Consider the following 20,742-nt stretch of genomic DNA (forward strand, 5'->3'; position numbering starts at 1 on the left):
TTTTTGTCATAAAAAAAAAACAAGTTGTTTAAACACTATTTCCTTATATAAGTATTTTATATATAAATATTTACATTATTAAATACTTTGTTTTGTTGTTTACGCGAACAACTACATTTTTTAACGTCATTGTTCATCCTTATTACGGTAGGAAAATGTTAAAAATATATAACTAAAATAAAAATAAGAAAATCCTACAATATTTCCTTCAACCCACCTTTAAGAGAAAAATACTCTTAACAGTAATTCTAGTTAATGATTTATGTTTGGATTTTCTGTTTGAAGCGACAAATGAAACAAGACAGGAAAATTGTCAAAAGTGACTGCAGTCAACGATACAACAATGGAAAAATAAGTTATTTATACATTTACTAGTGGTAATACACAAAATTACGAAAATACTAGTCTTTACCTTTCTTTGTTATAAGTTCAAGAAATATTAAGGGTGTGTTCCTTTGTGTAGATGGATATGGGGGAGAGTGTGAAGATGGATTTGTGTAGATTTAGGTGGATTGATATTTGTGTTTTTTTGAGTGGATTTAGAGGGTAAAGTGAGTGAATTTGGAGATAATTTTTATGAAAGTTAGTGAAAGATTTGATTGATGTGATATATAAAATTATATGTTAAAATAGATATATTTATTAAGTTACCATAATACCCTTGTGTAGAAAAAGATAATGATTTTGTAATTTGATGTTATAAAAATAATTATCATTAATTAATACGAATTAAAAAAATATTAAAATTATATAAAATTTTAAAATAAAAAAAATTAAATTTTTATGAATGTAAAAAAAAGTTAAAAAAATTTTAAAAAAAGTCAAAAAAGTTAAGGAAAACGTAAAAAAAAAAAAAAAATCAACGACACCGGTGTCGTCCTTTGTAAAAACAAGGCACCGGTTACGTAACCGGTGCCATGATTCCACTAAACACAACACTGCAAAGGACTAATATTGCACTACAGTGTGCATGTGAGCCAAGTGAAAAAACGAGGGCAAAATCGGAATAAACCCTCCTTACTCTCTAATATGCTCATCAGAGGGTGGATGAAAAAATCTACACATCCCTCAAATCCGCTTTTCGTAATCGGTTTGAATCCATACAATGGAACACAGTACCATTCATGAATCCGCGCTCCCTAATCGGTTTCCACAGTAACATCATCATAAACGAACAGGACCTAAAGAAGACTAAAAAACACTAAAATTCTCTCATGAGAATTAAAAGGAAACCACTAAAAAACCTCACCCTTTTTATGTAAAAACGCTGCATCATTGTTTCCATATATTGGTGCACAGTATATATATATATATTCTTTTTCTAGAAAATATGAAGTTAGAAGCTTATGGTTTTGTTTAAGAAAATCCTTTGTACTTTATTTAGATAAAATATAATATCAGAACATAAATTAAATAATTTTTAAGAAGTTATATACTAAGGTCCAATAAAAATAATAAAATTTAAAATAATAATTTTCCAAAAATAATGTAAAAAGCATGCAATACAGGTTTTAAACATAAAAATATAATAATATTATCTTCTTAAAAGGAAAAAAGTACTATTGTGCACTCTACGTTAAATAAATAAACAAATTATTAAATTATTAATATAATTAAAAAAAAATTATAAATATCCTTAGTCTATCTTATTTTTGAAAATAAAAACAAAATTTCTCCCTATTATTATAATATTATATTTGTCCCTCCATATCTTTCGCCGCTCTCTTTCCATCTCCTTTTCTTCATCATACGAGTATTTTATTCTTATATGCTTTTATTATTTAACTATTTATAAACAACACTTTTATTTATATACTGTTGCACATGTGTATCTGTATTTTTTAATTTGTATAAGATAAATAATATTTATTTTTAAAATATATATAATAAAATTTAAAATAGTTGTTAAATATATAATAAATTTTAAAATTATTGTTAAATAAAATAACTGTCAAAAAAATGTTTTTAGAATAATGATTAAAATAAAAAAAATTAAAAAAAGGTTAAAAAAATAATTATAAAATAATTAATTTTTAAAATATTAATTAAGGGTAAAATTGAAAAATAAAAAGTGGATTCAAAAAGAGGAATTCTCTTTATAAATATTATATTAGTAATGGAAGATATTGTAATATTATTAAGTTAATAAACAAAATTAAATTATATTTATTAAAAATAAAGTGAAATGTAGGGAGAAAATATGAGAAAATAACGGTTGATGAATAGAAGAAAAAGGAAAAAGGAAATAAGTAAATAGTTTTATAAAAACTTGTAAAAATAACAGTTAATTTTTAAAAATTTAACAAATAATTATATTGTAAAGGGTAAAGTTGAAATTATGAAATATGGACACAAAAGAGGGAATCCTCTTTTATATATAGTTATAGATATTCTCAGTGAACTATTTACCTATTTATTTTTTATTTTTTTTATTTTTTTCTTAATTATTTATTGTGAAATATTGATTCACACTTTATTATTTAAAGTTTTACTTTTAAGTTTTATTTTATTTATTTTTATATTATATTATGAAATTATATTAAATATAATTCTTTTAGTTGAATATGATAACTTTATATAAAGAAAGAGGATAAAAAGGGGTAAGTAGTTTTAGTCTAATAAAATTAGATAAAATATTACTTATATACTTTACTCTTATATTTAATATTTTATAATATTCTGTAATGTTTGATTTGTGTGTATAAAGTATTGATTGAGATAGAGTATGATATATGTTGAGAGTAATTAAATATTATAATCATTGAAACCATATGTTTAAGAATTCATGTTGGACGAGTCTTAAGCTCGTGTGTGTGTTTTAAGAGCTGGCATATGAGAGTCTATAGTTCAATGTAATGTCGTAAGTCATGATATTCATGAGGAAAAACTTGAATTATCCTATACTTATCTAATATTTACAAGTTTATGATTGCCAAAGTTCATTTCTATTACATGTAATTTTAGAACCATTTCATAAATTAAATTATGTTTTTATTTTTTAGCTGTATGAAGCAAATGTGTTTCACTGTAAAGATCAAGAAAGGGAAGAACTAGATTATGTATGCATCATGCCCTAATCATGGAGTGCTTAACAGCTTTATTTTTAGTTTTATGTTAAATATTATGGTAATATTTTTTTTCCTACTCTTAGTTATATCATTTTTATACTATCTATATATTCTTATTATAATCTGACCATCAAAGAAAGTCCAAAAAGAATAATACTGCTTGACCTTTAAAGGAGGCAATTGATTAAACTAGGGACATGCCTTGATATTTGAGTATCTTTCTCTTTGTATTTTTTATTAATTAAACGAAAAGTGATATATAAATGGCTGAAGAAACTTGCAAATTGTGATTTATGACATGCATATAGTATTAATTAATCCGCAATTAGGAGTAGTTTTTGAAATTGTGAAGAAGACTAAAGTTGCAGCACTAACCCTTTGGGAACATAATGATAATTAATTAGGAATATACCAGCACATCCTCAACGCATCAAATAATTAGTGCTTAGTTTGTGGCATACAACGGTGCCTCAAATCAATTGTCGTTACTTAAAATAAGTAGCTATCAGATTCTGCTTTATCACTACACTAACTATATATTAAAGCTAAGCTTAGAGTACCTTTAAGAACATGGCGGTGATGAGGATTAGACCCTCCCACTAACTATATATTAAAGCATCTCGTAAATTATTTTTGGTGGCTAATTATATAACATGGTGGTGATGAGATTACAAATCTCTGTCCCCGCTAACTCAAACGTTAAGCTTCATTGCTTTCTAATTTCTACTCCTTATCATTTTTTCTGTTACATACCAAAATTGTTAGGAATATAAATATGAGTTTAAGTCTCATATTGGTTAAAAATAAGAAAATGGAACACTATATAAGAATGAAGACCTATAAATCTATTGTCTTAAAATTTTGGGTTGAGAGTGGTATTAATATCTTATGTGGTTGGATTCAGATCTCAATGGTGTTTGTTCTATCCAGTGAAATCTCCTCTGTAGACTTAATATGGTATCAGAATCGATGGTTAAAACTGGCTCGAACGAGTGCAGTATAGTCCTTATATCGAAAGTCTTCCTGAGAAGGATTCCAGATAAACGTGTCCTGTGAGTGTGCCAAATAACATGATGATGATGTCACACACTTTCAAGATAATATATACAAGGTCATCATCATCACCATGATGTATCTGTTCCCTCCTGGTGTTTCTTTTGTTTCCCTGAAGTCTCTGTGAGAATGGAAAAGAAAAGATTATAATTAGTCATATATGAGAATAAGGGGCAGAAAGATGGTTGAAAAAATGATATAGATAAAGCATTTATCTTTGGCATGTGATGTTCAGAATTGAACAGTTATTGTTGTAGTTTACTTTTGCAATGTAAAATGCTTTTTTGATATGGCCTGCTCCATGTGAGTAGAAGAAAAGCTAAGGTAAAGAAAAGGACAAGCATTTGAAAGATGTGAATAATTTATTTAAAAGGTTTCCCTAAACCACATGGAGGGGTCATGGCTTGTCCATCAAACTCAAGCAAAAAAAAAAAAGAAAAAAAGTGGGAAAAGAGAAAAAGAAAAAGGTGGGTATAGTGTGTGTGTGGAGATGGCACCCCATATGTGTTTGTTTATGCAGATATGTGTGAGGAGTTCACCCCTTAAATATTGCACATTTGCTTCGTCTTCTTCCTTGCCGACAAATTTTCCAGATTTTCGAACTCCTACAATTATGTCTACTATCACCATGTCTATTCTTTTTATGCTGTTCTACTTTTCTATTAATATTTATTCAATTTCAGAGAACTAATAGTAGAATTTGAGGGGAGGGTTTGGGAAATTTATAAAAGAAATTATTCTTATGTTGTCTGATTTAAATACAAAAAAAAGTATATATCATTTCTTTCTTTCTTTACTCTCTTTTTCGGACAAGAATTACATGTAAAGACTTTATAACAAATCATACACTCAATCAATCCAATAGTTATGTCTCTGAACAACATGAGATTATATGTTCCGATATAACTTATCCTGTTAAGTTAAAGAAATTTGGATCTGTATAGATTAATTTGATGAATGTATTTTTGTTGTTTAAAATAAAATTTCATATATTAATTCAAGGGGTTGAAATTAGAATTTTCTAATTTTTTAATTCAAATAAATAACATAAGTCTGATATATATATATATATATATATATATATATATAATTTATTTATGTTAGAAATCTAAAGTTTAAATTCTATGTTGAGTATAAACGATAAAATTGAACGATGTAAAATATGAAAGATAAAAGAGAAGTTTGAGGTGATATTATATTTTAACGTGAGTTGAGCTTTCTTTTATCTGGATTTGTTGTGTATTTTAACATCAATTTATATTTTGAAGGTACAACATATAAATAACATATAAAAAATAATGGAAAATCAAAATTAAAAAATATTTTTATTTAATTTTCATTTTTATCTTTCATTTCTTTTTATTAAATCACTTATTAAAAATACGGAGAATGCTAATCAGTGTCATAAGGATATTGGTTAAGGATAATTAATTTGCTTCGGTTCCTTCATTTTTACATTGAAAGTTGAAATAATTAAATACATTAATTAAGATAGTATAAATATATATAACAAATTTTATAAAGACAAAAATATCATTTTAAAGTTTGTTTTAGACAATAACGTACTTATACAAAATAATGATTTTGGAACTTTTAAGGTTTCTACTAAAATATTTTATATATTTGTTTTTTTTTATAATTTTTTAGATGTTTATGACTATTTTTATTTTGCTGGTTGTTTTGTTGATTTAATCTTCCTTATATTTAATTATATTTGATTTTTAATAACATTAAAATATAGTTATTTTATTATTTTATTATTTTTTTAATTTTTATTGATGAACATTAAATAAATATGAAACACACATGAACAATAATTATGGACGATAGCGTAAACACAAACGTTGTCACGCAAGTGTATGCATTTTTTTAAATATGTGTAATAGTATAATGTTTTTAAGTTAATATATAAAATAAAATTATATTTATTAAAAAAAGTGAAATATATCCGAAAAGATGAGAAAATAACGATTGATAAATAAGAAAAAAGAAGAAGAAGTAGAAATAAACGGTTTTATAAAAAGTTTGTAAAAATAACGTCAATTTTTAAAATTTAATAAATAATTAAATTTTAAAGGGTAAAATTGAAATTTTGAAAAGTAAAAACAAAAAAGTGAATTTTTTTTATATATTATTATAAATTAAGATATACAGTGTTATGTAAGTGAAATTTATGAAGTATAATTTTGTATATGATGTACTAATACTGATATAATTTTATATGGTTGTTTTAGATTTTTTTTATTTTTTATTTTAAAAGACGTATAATTATACAATCTTTTTCTTCTCCCTGCCAGCCAGAAGGTTTGCAAGTAGGGATATACTAATCTAATTTTGGACAAATTGCACATTTCTATACCTAGTCTTTATGTGTTACATGTCATTGTCTACTATATACAAAGTCATGCAACTTGCATTTAATTAAATTAGTTGGTGAATACATTAATTAAATAATTAGAGAAATTACTGTCTCACTAACTAATTAAGATATGTTACCAATATTTTTCTATAAATAAAATATAAAGGCATGAAATAAAAAAAAAAAAACAAAACACAAACACACACTCACTAGATTTAGATATAAATGAAGTCCCAAAGTGGAAAAAACAAAAGGTAGAGGTATATAAAAGTTAAAATTCATCTCTTGAAGTCTTAAAAATGAATATAGTATTTAAAAAGCATATACTAGTATAAAAGTTGTGGAAATTAAAAATTCCTTGCATTTAATTAATTATAGGCCACAACTAAAATATGTTTTTAAATAAAACGCAACATATTTTGTTTATTGGAAAAGCCAATATAGGTTTTAAAATTAAAAGTTATATATTTTTCAGTGAAAGAAAAGAAAACCCGAAAAGACAACCTAACCGGTGTACGATGGTGGCTCCCATCAATGTGAGGTCTAAATTAAAAGGCTTTTAATATAGATGAATTAAAATTCTTTTATTAAAAGGATAAATGCAAGTAACCTAATTTTGCCAAACATAAAATTGTCTAATTGACTTTCATTTTCAAGTTACTAGACAGCACCCAAGACTTTTTCAAAGAAATAAACTAAAATCTAATTTACCCTAAATTATGGTAATATTGATGGTAAGCACGTACATGATATGACAAGTCAAAACTTTGACCTTTAAAACACTAGCAAAAGATAAATAGTTTCACCTAGTTACATATTCAAAAATTTTTTATAACTTGATTAGGTTTTCACCCTACGTAAAAATATGTAGTATACGTTGACCTTTAAAAAAGATTAAGCATTATCATTCATACAATATTATAAGTATTAAGTATATATACATAATGTATTAAAAAAAATGAAATCTAAATATTTCTACAAAATTAAATTCTTTGATGATTATTTTTTTAAACTAATCTTACTTTTAATTAATATAAAATTTTTAACATGATGAGTGGCAAATATATGTAATAAAAAGTCTGAATACAAGCTTGTACATGTAAAAGATATGCAAGTTAATTTTTTTAATAGATTTTAAAATTTTACTAAGTTAGTCTTCATGATGTTTATTTTATCACACAAAAATTGATTTTTACCGGGTGAAACTAAACTCGTAATTTTTCTATAAACTAATTTCAAGTTATAGAAAATTGATTTCTTTTTTTAAAGTGTTTAAAGAGAAATTCATCTATATTTAATTTTATTCATATCTAACAATGATAAAATTTGTTATTGGAGATCTCACATTGACTATAATAAATCTAATTTACAATATAATGAATTCAAATCTCAATTTATAAGTTAGTTTTGTAATGATCGACTTAGAGTTAAGGTCCACTACTTAAAACAATATTTGAATTATTTGAAACTTATCTTAGAAAAGTTTATTTTTTGTTGAGCTTGTATATTATCATTATCGGACCACTATCGAATCATTAATTAATTATGTCTAGTCCTATACTCGAAACATGTATTAGTGTGAGGATGATGCATTGAAAATCTATATGGACTAGAGATAAAATGAATTTACAATATACAAGTAATACAAATTTCACTTTAAAAATCAATTTAATAAAATAACTTGCTCAAAATTAATATGTAATGAAGCAAGAATTTAGGTAATAATTAATAAAATGGGATTATCTTCTTTTGTTACATTTGTTTGAATAAATTGTAGAGAAGAAAATGGCAATGTGTAGTTTTATATATAGGTAATTTGAAACACTATGATGAATTGGATCGAGGTCAACCTCTCCTGAACTCATTCCAATCAATATAACCTTTTCACCCAACCACTTGTCCCATTAACACACGTTTGGAAAAAGAAAAAGAAAAAAATCCACTTTCAAAACAAACATTAAACCTAGTTTTCCCTTTCATCTTTCAAATTTTAATAACATTTTTTGTTCTTCATGTGCTGAGGGTAACAATAAACAGTAACGAGCCTAGACCGATTTAGAAGATGTTATATTGCATTTATCATCATATAAATTTTAAAGCGAAACTTATATTAGAATTTTTTTTTATACAATAACTAAATAATTAAAATTTTGATAATAACTTTTGGCACACAACATATATAAGTAAGTATTTAGCGTTTTAATCAAAATTAAGAAAAAAAAAATGTTCTTTATAAGTCGCTAACATTTCATAATCGCACATGCATAGCCACAAAACACGATATTAGTGGTTTCACATAGATTATTGAGCCAAGTACATTAAATTGGGGAGTCATACATCATTTTCTGTGGGTAGGATAAGAGCTTATCTTACTTAAAGATGATAGTAGCATGATTAATATGTTTTGTGAGTTTGTGAACAAATTGATTGGCCTCTATTTTTCATCTTATCCTTCTAAGTGCCCAAACTCTATTTTCTATTGGCTACACATAATTCACATATGCTTAATGCAATCACAAATGTAAACTTTTTCGCATCAACCTTTTCAAATCATTATCATTATTTTTCCCTAACTAATTTAACTCAACATTCCCAATACTAATAACTTATTTCTACAACTTGCTTCATCACATTTCAACTTCATATAGATACATCACTATATTCAAATATAATCAAAACTATTCACGTTTATCTTCTTATAGAAAAGTTGGTGAATTCCTTTGTCGAAGTATATATAGTTATTGAAAATATGTTAATAAGAACACGAAATTATTTAGAAAACATTCAGTTAAAAAATTTGTTTCTTAGTTTCTGATACTTTTTCTTTTATAATGGAATCCGGAATAAAATTATGGTGCAATTGAGATACTGAATCCCTTTTTTATTCTATTGGAAGAATTTTAAGTCATTTTGGTTCCTTCTTTCAGGCATTTTACATCATGTAGTTTTTGTGAAAGGAATAAACACGAAGAATTAAGTACCATACGTCAGTTTCCAATCAGAGCGAGTGAGTGTGCTGGTAATGTTAAGAGAATATGTTACAGTGAGGACATGTGAATGTTCAGGTGAAGAAGAGAATATACAACTTAGACATAGGACAAAAATATTGTACGATATATATATATATATATATATATATATATATATATATATATATATATATATATATATATATATATATATATATGTGTGTGTGTGTGTGTGTGTGTGTATTATTTATTTTTAGGGTAACTATATAGTATGAGAGTTTATGTGTATTATTTGGCGTCATTTATTTTTATGGGTAAATTATGTGAGTTCCGATCATAAATTTTGGTTTGTACACTAAAGATGAGATATAATTATAATGATAATGCTGAAAAAATAATCAGTTGGTGATTAAGGAGGCAAGTCGAGAGACATGAAAATACTGAAAACATTGGTGAATATTTTAAGAAAAAAATCATTGAAAAGACATAATATCAATGAAACAAGTCCATCCCATTTAAGGAATTAACACCATGCATTCAACTTAAATTTTTAGATAATAAATTTGAGTTTTTATTTTTATATGATGCTTAATTTTTTTCATAATTTTTATGTTATTCTTGGATTTTTTGATTTATTTTTTAAATTGAAAATCCTAGGGTATTCGAAGCATCAAATATGAATCACGGAAATGACAAGTACGAGGATCATATTGTCAGAGGAATACAGTACCCTACAGTGTTGAAGAAGCATATCACTCACCTATTTAATATTTGGATTGATACTATGATGTTTATAATTTGGTTTGGTTTGTTTAGGATAAAATAAAATCTAAACCAACTATATTTTATTAGACTGGTTTTTGGTTTCAAATGCGATCCTGTTCAACTATGAAAGCTCAGTTAAATCAAACGTGAACCTAAACTTATGAAGCACCCTTTTATTCACTAACAGTAGTGTTGTTCATGAAGCATTATAGTCTCATTTGATTGTGACATTTTCGAAAGCTTTAACAACATATTTTAGATGTTTTTCACATGTGTTAGACGAATATTTTTCTTACAAAACTTAACCATCGATTTTTCTATTGGCTCAGCCCCATTTCCTTGACAAAACCTATATAGAATGGTTTGACATGGTAAGTATTTAAGAATTGAACCAAGTTATGAAGGCCACATTGATCATGACGTTTTCAAAAGCTTTATTACAACATATTTAAAAGTTTTTTAAATAGTACACAGAACTGTATGTGTAGGTTATGTTTGTACACTTTTTTTGTACAACAAAAAATAAGATAGTAAGAAAATAAAAGATAACATAAGATAAGAACATCAGTCGACTCTGATACCACTTGTTAGGTTTATAGAGGAATGAGTTTTACTGGGGAGAACAAACATCAATGAGACCTGAGTCAAACTACATAAGACAATGACACCACTCTCAATTCAAAACCTTAAAACAATGAGTTTATGAGTCTTATTCTTATATAATACTCTACTTTCTCATTTTTTATCAATGTGGGACTTAAACTCACATTTGGATTCCTAACATGAAATTCTACTTGAAAGACACAACACTTATGAAACTTGAGCCTAATCCACATAAATAATTAACACTATTTTCGATCTAAAACCTTAAAACAACAAACTTATGAATCTTCTATCTTGTAAATTGTTCAACTATCTCTATAAAAAATGAGACTTAGACTCATACTTAAATTATAAAATATGAATTCCAAGAAAAAGAATGAAATTTGTGGAGCTAACATAAGCATAAAGAGACACTAAAACAAGCATGTTAATTATGTTGGAGAACACTTAAAACTATTTGTGTATTTACCCGCTTCTTTAACCATATGATTTATTGTTTAACCACTTGTCCTCACATCACTTGAACAAATTAATAAAAATTTTGGTGGAATCGTTGATAGAGAATATGATAATAGAGTTGATGTGCATGTGGCAGGGTGAGTAGCCGCAATTGTCAACTCATAAAGTGTGAAATTATTGGCTATGATCCTTTTCACTTACCCATTACTTGGTTAAGCAAAGTCTCTAGTCTTGGAGGCTACGTTTGTACAATGAATTCAACACATGCTCCAAGACAACATTTCCATTAAACTACTGTTAACCAAATCCAACACCAGATATCAGAGTATTCCCTAGTGCTAGGTAAGCCATGGACAAATTTATGCTTTAATTTTAAGTCTTATCATTTTTCAACCACATCATCACGTCACATTGGTGCATAACCTTTCTTGAATTACGCTATGAGATTAGATAGAAGACGCAGAAAAATATACATAATTGAGAGTGAGTTTCCAAATGAAGTGAGAAAGGAAAATGTATGACAGAGTGTTCATCAGTTAAGGACTTTTATTTTTATATAATAGAATTGGTGACACAAATAAAATAAAGTAGTTGGGGAAGCCCAAATATTCTTCTGTGCTTTGGTCCATACCTCTGCTTTCTCCCTTTATCTTTACACTATATTTTTCAATGAGCCACCAACCTTCAGGACCAATGCTAGTAGTATCATTCTTCAAACCATTTTTTATTAGGAGTGTTCAGGGGTAGGTTATATCAGGATTCAATTCAATAAGATTGAGTTAAGTTTTATTTATAATTAGGTTAACATGGTCAAATTTAAATTAACTCACCCATATATAAATTGGATGATAAATTTAGAGTTTGGATTCTCTGCTAATTTTTATTTGTTGATCTATGTTGTATCTTCAAAATATACTAATGGTCATTAATTTTAAAATTTTAAAATATATTAAAAATTATCTTTAAAGCACTAAAACAATATGTTTTTAATACTCAACAGACCATTATTAAATAGATTTTTATCTTTTGTATTGGAATAGAAATATAATAAGTAAGCGATATTTTACGAAAAAAGTGATTACAATTTATAAGGGAAACTGGTTATTACTGTTTTCGATGTGAATTTCACATGAAAGGAAAGTTGTTCCATTTCTATATTATATTTGTATTTTTCTATTGATTTCTATCACAACACAAAAAAATTTAGCAGAGAAATCAAACTCATAAATTTAATATCAATGACAACATTCAAAATAACAAATTGCGTTACTTTTAATTAGATTGAACTTGAAAATTAAAAAATTTAACAACTAACAAAGTTTTTCAACATCTTAACCCAATCCAATTAAATTTGATCAAGAGTGGATTAGGTTGAATTGTGTTTAGTATAAAAATTAGAAACTCGACCCAATCCAACATGATACATTTTTTTTATATAAATTTCGTGAAATTCATATCATTTAATGAGATTCATGTAGATTTTCCTCAATAATAACTACAATATATTTTTAAGCCATGTTCAAAGCTGAATTATCGACCAATATTTTAACTACTTTCTTCAGTAAAACAAAAATTATGCAAAGATAATAAAACATAAAAGATTAAATTTTATATGGGATCGAAGTACAAGCTATGGTTTACTGATTTGACATAAAGTGGGAGATGAATTTCCATTAAAATTGCCTCATAGGGCAATCTTGAGAGCAATCAATAATTATTGGAGAGCAATTCAAGTTCTCCACGTGACAGTGTCATTGTTTTCTTCTTCAACTCACTTTTCATTTCAAATTGTTCCCAATAATATTTTTTTAATTGCTTTTGGCAGTAATTTCTTACATTAAATGATTGAAATAGTAAAAGTATTATTGTTGGATAGGTTGTGGGGTTGCTTCGAAAAGACTTTTTTATTACATTAGATTGAAGATAATTGAGTTATCTAAAATAGTGGGAAAAAAAACATGGAGAAGTATAAAAATTTATATTTTCAAGAATTCATGATTTGGGATTGTTCCAATTAGTATTGAGATTTATTTATTGGATTTGCTTCAAGGGCTTAAGTACGATAAGGAATTTGTGATGGCCCAAAAGGCCCATTAATCTGTAAATCTGAAATAGAAATACGTGGCCTTCTCAAATACATCGCGTAGTTTTTTTTTTTTTTTTAATTTACTATACGAAAAAAAGGAGGGAAATGCCGCTTTTCTCTTTAATCAAAACGATAATTCTATGGAAAATTTATGTAAAAAATAATAATTCTTTTGAAAAGTTCATATTTTTATCCTGAATGTTTGATAAACAAAACATAGGCAATTAATAAACTCTTTGTTGGCTTAGATACATATCAATAAATACTTGTTCTTGCTTCATTCTTCTCTCTCTCTCTATATATATATAGTGGTGTACTCATAATTTTTTATTTTAACTAAATATTTTTTTTAAATTACCGACATGAGACAGACATGTCTATAGAAATAATATTTTTAAGCATAATATTTCAGAATGTATCGAGAATACAATTTTGTACTTGAAACAAACGTTCTTTAAAATGTGGGAGATTGTTATATTCTTTTTTAGAGAATATTTAAATTTAGAGTAAAATTCACCAAAAAAGGAATGATTCTTGTATAAAATAGGTGGTGTGAAGAGTAATTTTAGGAAGAGAAAAAGAACCAAACTCGAGCATGGGCTTTGGTCTTCGCCTCATAGAAGTCCACTATTGGACCCAAACTTAAACGACATTTAATAAAGCGTCGTGTGGTGTATTGCGGCGTGTGAGCGTCAACTATGGCTTCTTCGTCTTCAACATCGGGTTCGGGTTCGGGTTCAGGTTCGGCGCTGACGGAGCGAAGAGGTATACCAGGGGCACAATTCGTGGAGGATGTTCAAACTTACCTCACTCAATCGGGCCTCGATGTTGGCTCAGCCCTCGCTTTTCTCCAAGAGAGGTTTTCATCTTCATTTTCCTCTTTTACACTTTCATTTTTCACATTCTCGAAACCTTAGATTTTAAGGATCTGCTTGTTATTTTTCTCTGGTTGTCTTGATCGTAAAAATCAGCTTCTATTGTTCATTCGTAGAGTTTTGTGATTGCATCAGTGTGATGGTAATTATATCCAAGTTTCAGTTAGTTCTCAGCTAGGTTAATCTGCATTTTTGCGGTGCCTTGTAGTTTGCCTTTATAAACGAGTATGGGACTAGCGAAAATGTGCTAATATTTGACTGTGGTTGAGAAATGTGTGGGGTTTGTGACATAGTGATAGTCAATGGTGCGTGCGAAGTAATAAGATTTTTAAAAGAATGTGATAGAGTTACAGAAATTGATGTGAGTTTATAAGTGGTGGAGTTGGTAGGATTTATAAAATTGATTGAGTGTGAAATGAAGTTTTTTTATGCAAAGGTCGGGAATAGGGATGACAGAACAAGCTGAGCTGAATGTGAGCTGAAGAAGATCAATATAGGTGATTTAGGCTGGATCTTTTGGTCTGGATTTTGGAATGGGTACAATTTGTGCATACAACAAGAAAGCCTCCAGTTGGTCAAGTTGGCTACATGGGGAGAAAACTTGTGCAACATTAAATGAATTATTACCTCGAAATGACGAAATGCTGAATGGCGTTGGAGTTATTTTGGATAAACAATCTCTGTTAGGCTACCTGAAATAATAGTCTGTTTTTATTTTTTGTTTCTGTGATTTGAATAGTGGTTAATGAACTAACTTTGCAGCTTTTCATGTGATTTTAAGGTTGCAATCCACGTGATTCCTTTTTAGATCTTTGGAACATGTCAATGCATGATGCTTAAATTGTCATTCTTTAGATTCAATAAGTGTGCAATTTGTATAATCAACCCATTTGTTAGGAGATCCACATTGAGTAGGATAAGTTATCTAATGAACTAGTTTTTCGGGTTGGTCTTTCCTTTTGTGCTTAAGTGCTACCAATTGATGTGTTTATTGAAAGTGATACCTGAAGGTGCAAACTGAATACTAATAGGTGAGTGACACGCCAGAGATAAATTAACTTCCATTAGGTTATTGTCGATGGTGTCAAAGCTGTTGCAGATGTTGGTCCTTCAGGGAGATGACAGTGTTAAGAGTCTCACACTAAGTAGGATAAGCTACTTGATGTCATACTTAAGTCTCATGACTCTCCCGCCTTATGGTCTCGTGTTTTGTTTTGAGTTGTACTATTCTCTTGTGCTTAAGTCCTAACAAATGTTATTAAATGGAGTTTATGTCATGAACCTCCTTCAATCATTATTTTTTCAGTATGATGTGTTTGACTAGTAAACTGAATGGTATGTATGGTACTGATCTAAACTATTATCCTTGGTTTCTAATCTTTTAGTTATACCAAAATTGCACCAATTTTTAACCCTGTACCCAGTTTTGTTATATTTTTAAATGTACCAAACATGGAAAAGGAACTAAATGCCCCCATCATAGCTAAATGACAATGGGTTTTTTGGCAAATTCCCATAGTAAATTTGTGAATGAAGGCCTGCAATGGCAGCTCCATAGGCTGTAATTGCATGTTTATCTGGCAGAAATTTGGCCATCCACCATTTGTAACACTGGTCTCCATTCTAAATTGTCTACCAAATTCTGCGAATGTGTTATTATACTAAGAAAAATTAAGTTTCTCTTGCTCCGAAAGATGCTTTCAAAACGAAAAGTTCATTTGGACACGGAAAGAGAGGCTTATTTGTGAATTATTTCTTGTTTCCATGTAAATGCGATCTTATTAATGTTTGTATGAATTAGGATCCATCATGTTTTCCTTGCAGACTTCAGCAATACAAGGTAGTAGAAATGAAGCTTCTTGCTCAACAAAGGGATCTTCAGGTTTAATTTCCCTATATATCTAATAATAGATTATACTTTATGATATTTCTAGATAAGCCACAATAAGGCATACTTATACTTTTATTTTATTATTGTTTTGTTTGAGGGCTAGAAACATGACATGAAGAAACACATATTGTATTTTAAGTTAGAATTAGTAGCACCAATTAAAACTTTAACTTGTCAAAGATGAAGTGTGAATGTGACAGTTTTATGCCTGTTTAGGTGTCTGTTGGACGGGATCAAGCAAGCTATATTTTCTGTAACACATGATTAATATTACTCATCTCGGGACTTGTGTCATGGTTCTAATTCTATAGTTTTTGAAACATATATGGGATTTAACCAGAACAAACAGTTGGGTTCACGCCTCATGGCCTAGTTGAGTTGCATTGATGCTATGTAGGTTGATAGGTTTAAACTCCAAACTATAGTTGTCTTATATTTTTAATTTTGGCCATTGCTAACTGTCTAGGCTTCATATTTGAAGTAGTATAGGATGGACTTAAAACAATCTTGTTGATTTATTACCAATTGCTAGTTTTCAAATTTCAACTAAAACAAGAAAATGTTCCCTTTTTGTTCTATTTTGGCAAAAATATGTAAACATAAAATGATTCATCTAAAGTTACTCTGAAGTGAGTATATCCAATCTTTTTTTCTTTGGTAATCTAACCAGCCTATTGCAGTGACACGTTTTTTTTGTGGTGGTTGTCAGGCAAAGATACCAGATATTGAAAAGTGCTTAGATGTTGTTGCTACATTGCAAGCTAAGAAGGGTACTGGTGAGGTTCGTCTTGAGCCTGATTTTCTATAACAAACTATATCTAAACAAGTAATAATTGTAAATTTTATTTAGGTAAAATATACTCGTAGTTATTATTTTACAGAAGTGTCAAGATATTAATGGTTGTTAGCTTTTATCAGACAGCTGAACACTGAAATTGTATGTATATTATTATTATTATTCTGTCAATACATATAGTTTTCCAGAAAAAATATGCCATCGTTTTTCTAATGTTGCTGCATCCTCAAGACTTCCTGATTCCTCAATAGTATTTAAGCATAGCACTAGTTTTGTGGTCGTGACCTTTGTTTAGATATATCCTTTTATTTTTTTTCTTGTTGGCAGCTAGTGTGTAGTTCCTTCTTTCCATGAAAAGTTGCCGGTTAATATCCACATGTTTCATTGCTGGGCTTCATTGATGTTGCTTATATCAATTTTCTAGTTATGTGGAGTTAAACGTGTGCTTTTTATTTACTTTTTATTTTTTGGTTGTAGTTTTTATGTAAGGTTTATACTATATGATAAAGTTCTTTCTGTCTGTTGGGATATGCGTATCGTCATCATCCCCTATAGTTGATTCCACGTCTCAAGCTATTGGACTCTGCTTTTTTGTTAATCCCTCATATCTTAAAAGATTGATACTGTGATCAATCTTTTTCCTGACATAGAGAAGCAGTTCTAGTCCTAGACTAGACACGCATGCAAGAGTATTAATGTTTTTACATTTAGTTTAATGCCTTCACATTTTGCATAATTTGGCAGGTCTGAAATAAGAATGTATATATACTTTCAGATAAGTAAAATCCGGCAGGTCTGAAACAAGGATATGTAAAATTTGTGTTCAACAAGGATGTGCTAAATTTGTGCTTAGTTGTGTAATTTTTGGGTTAGGAAGACTACAGTAGAGGAAACAAAGGAATAAAAGAAAAAAATATATAATGAACCCTATGAAAGGATAATGTTGGACTGATATTTGTGTACAACTAGAAGCTTTTGTGCATTATATGCTAGGTTTTCATTTGTATTTGTGAAATTGTCTCCTGAACACATATATCTACCACTCATCATGTCTGCACATAGGTGCAAAACAGTAAAGAGCTCAGAATAATAAAAAATTATTAATAAATTCTTGTTTGGTCCATCATTGAACAATCTCTTACACATGTTCATCTAAACTCTGTATAACTTGGTCTCTGTGACTAGTCCACTCTGATGTGATTTTGGGATGCAGTTTAGGATATCACTATCCCTCCGGTCCTAGTCACCTCCCTGCACCCAGATTTTAGGCTCAGTTGTTGCTATAGAGTCCTAAGTTATTATTGTCAATCAATTTCTCATCATATTTGGATGTCATTAAAAATTTAATATTGAGCATATTTCTAGTAAACTGTTTAAAGTTTTTACTGCAAGTGAAAAGCATCAGTTATGTTACAAACTTAAGGTTTGTATTTGAATTTAAATACAGGAACTTATTACTGATTTTGAAGTATCAGAAGGCATATATTCACGAGCACGCATAGAAGAAACTGATTCGGTGTGCTTGTGGCTGGGAGCAAATGTTATGCTTGAATATTCATTAGAAGAGGTACTTGTTTGTTAGTTTTTAGGTGTTATTTTTGTTCTTTGTTTCTTTTCCCCCCTATATAAATAAAGTATATATTTCTTTTTCAGGCTACAGGTCTTCTACAGAAGAACCTGGATAATGCTAGAGCTAGTTTAGAAGTTCTGATTGCTGATCTTCAGTTCTTGAGGGACCAGGTGACAATCACTCAGGTCAGCTTGCTAACTAAGGGTTCCATACGCCTATGCATTTTCCACATCTTCCCATTTAAAGCAAATAAACATAAGAACATTGAACTTTCATAGCAGCATGGCGAAAGGCCAGTTAATGCCTTTAAGGGAAGTTCTCAGCCGGAGGGACAGAATGTGGGAGGTAGAACATAAAAAAGGAAGTGAAAATCGAGATAAAAAGTTTTATTTCACTGATCAGTTTTCGGCAAAGAAAATGAGAAACTTTGATTTGGAATGGAAAAACAAGCGAGTGAAAATGATTTAATTTGGACCTTCATATTGAATATGGAAAAGTACACTCACAAACAAACAATGAAAAACAGTGATTCATTTCTATTCATTACTTAGTTTTCTTAAAAAACAAGCGTACAAAGATGCCCACTCAGCATTATCTAGACTCTCATTTTTGCATCTTCCATGCACATCTTATCTTTATATCACGCATTTGAGACATTTGAACTGCTTTTTGTATATTGCACAAATGTTGAGAATGTTTATCAGTATATCTATCATCCAATCTTTTACAGGATTCTTGAAAATTATTAATTCTAGTTTTTGATATATATGTATTTGATCAGGTTACAATTGCTCGCGTGTATAATTGGGATGTGCATCAACGGAGAATTCAACAGGCTGCTGCTCCAACTGCTCAAGAGTAAAATGGATAATTTATTCACACCTAGATCTAAAATGTAGCACTTATACATTTTCTTTAGAGTTTGATTTTTATCTCTAGCCAATTTATAATTTAGATAAATTGCAGTTTTCTGTCTCCAGTTCGGTTTCACCACAGTAGACACTAAGAGGAACTATATTTATGTTGGCTGTTGTCTTGGTCTCTTGTAAAATGCCCATATATTAGGTTGATGGGAAAGTTTTGTTTGGTGTGATCATATGGATATATTTTACTCTGTAATGCGGTTTTACTTGTTTAAGTTTCTATTGCTGATGCTAATTTTAGTTGTCTCTGAGTAAGCCGAGTTTGAGTCCAAATTCTGCATCAGATAGATGATCATAAAGGTCCCACAGAAAGCTTCAATTGTGAATGAAATCCATCGACTAAACAACGCGGAATAAAACGGGACAAGACATCGCTATCAATTGCTCTCTAGTGATGTCAGTGTCATCTTATCTTTCCTCAAAAGAGACGTAGATCTGGACGGTTTCTAATGAAATATTAAATTTCAATCTTAGTCAGGGGTGAGATGATGCCAGGTTTGATTTATGATCCAGTCAACTGGTCTACTCACACAGTTCATGAAATTAACGGAATAATAGAAAACTGAGATATTCAGGATCTATTCTCAAACCTCTACCTGTTTGAATGACAAGATATGCGAGTTTGGTTGAGTGCTGCTGTTCATGTCCCCAAACAGGTTTCTTTGCTGCTTTCAAGCGTTCACATGAAGTTCATACTCATACTAAGTAGTTAGTTTTTTGGCTTAGATTTCACATGGGGAACCATTGCTAATGGGTATCTGCGTTCTGAACATACCCTACCTATGTAAAGTGTGAACCAGAAAACCCAATAAGTTTAATGAGGTCACCCTTTCTTCATTAGGGTGGACTGAACCACTTGCACCTATTGTCTAATAGCTTGTCTGAATTGGTCCTGTTTGATTTATTAAGGTAATCATAAACTGTGATTTTAGAGTAAATTGGTTTAAAGAGATAAGCTTATTTTTCATGTAACACTACTATTTTAATTAATTTCACCTTAACTACTCTCTCAGTGTATATGGCAGCAATAAATGAAAGATGTGAAATGGTATGCATTTGAAATTATAGTCAAAGTTTAAACTGCTGAATAGAAAACACGTCAGAATCTTAAAATAATCGTTTCCTGTTCTAAACTATATCAAGTGTATAACCATATAATCTTTTACTAGTGTAACAGTTGAAGTGTTGTTTTGATCACGATGCCTGGTAAAATACATTGTATATATGGCTCACAGATAATGTATGAAGAACCTCTCAATGGCTGTTTTAGGTAGGTAGGGTTTTGTACCTTGAATAAAATACATTGGCAGGGTCAAACTTAAATA

The 20,742-nt window shown here is 28.9% G+C and overlaps 1 protein-coding gene across 1 annotated transcript; it reads left to right on the top strand.

The window, feature by feature from the left end:
• The first annotated feature begins 14,013 nt into the window (after window positions 1-14,013).
• LOC114186586 (probable prefoldin subunit 3) lies at window positions 14,014-19,657 on the top strand. The gene is made up of 6 exons (XM_028074538.1): window positions 14,014-14,221; window positions 16,062-16,119; window positions 16,838-16,909; window positions 18,372-18,491; window positions 18,578-18,679; window positions 19,276-19,657. The coding sequence occupies exons 1-6, from the start codon at window positions 14,061-14,063 to the stop codon at window positions 19,354-19,356; spliced, it is 594 nt and encodes a 197-aa protein (XP_027930339.1). The 5' UTR covers window positions 14,014-14,060; the 3' UTR covers window positions 19,357-19,657.
• Window positions 19,658-20,742: the final 1,085 nt, after the last annotated feature.

This window comes from Vigna unguiculata, chromosome 6, assembly GCF_004118075.2.
Source record: "Vigna unguiculata cultivar IT97K-499-35 chromosome 6, ASM411807v1, whole genome shotgun sequence".
Taxonomy (NCBI): domain Eukaryota; kingdom Viridiplantae; phylum Streptophyta; class Magnoliopsida; order Fabales; family Fabaceae; genus Vigna; species Vigna unguiculata.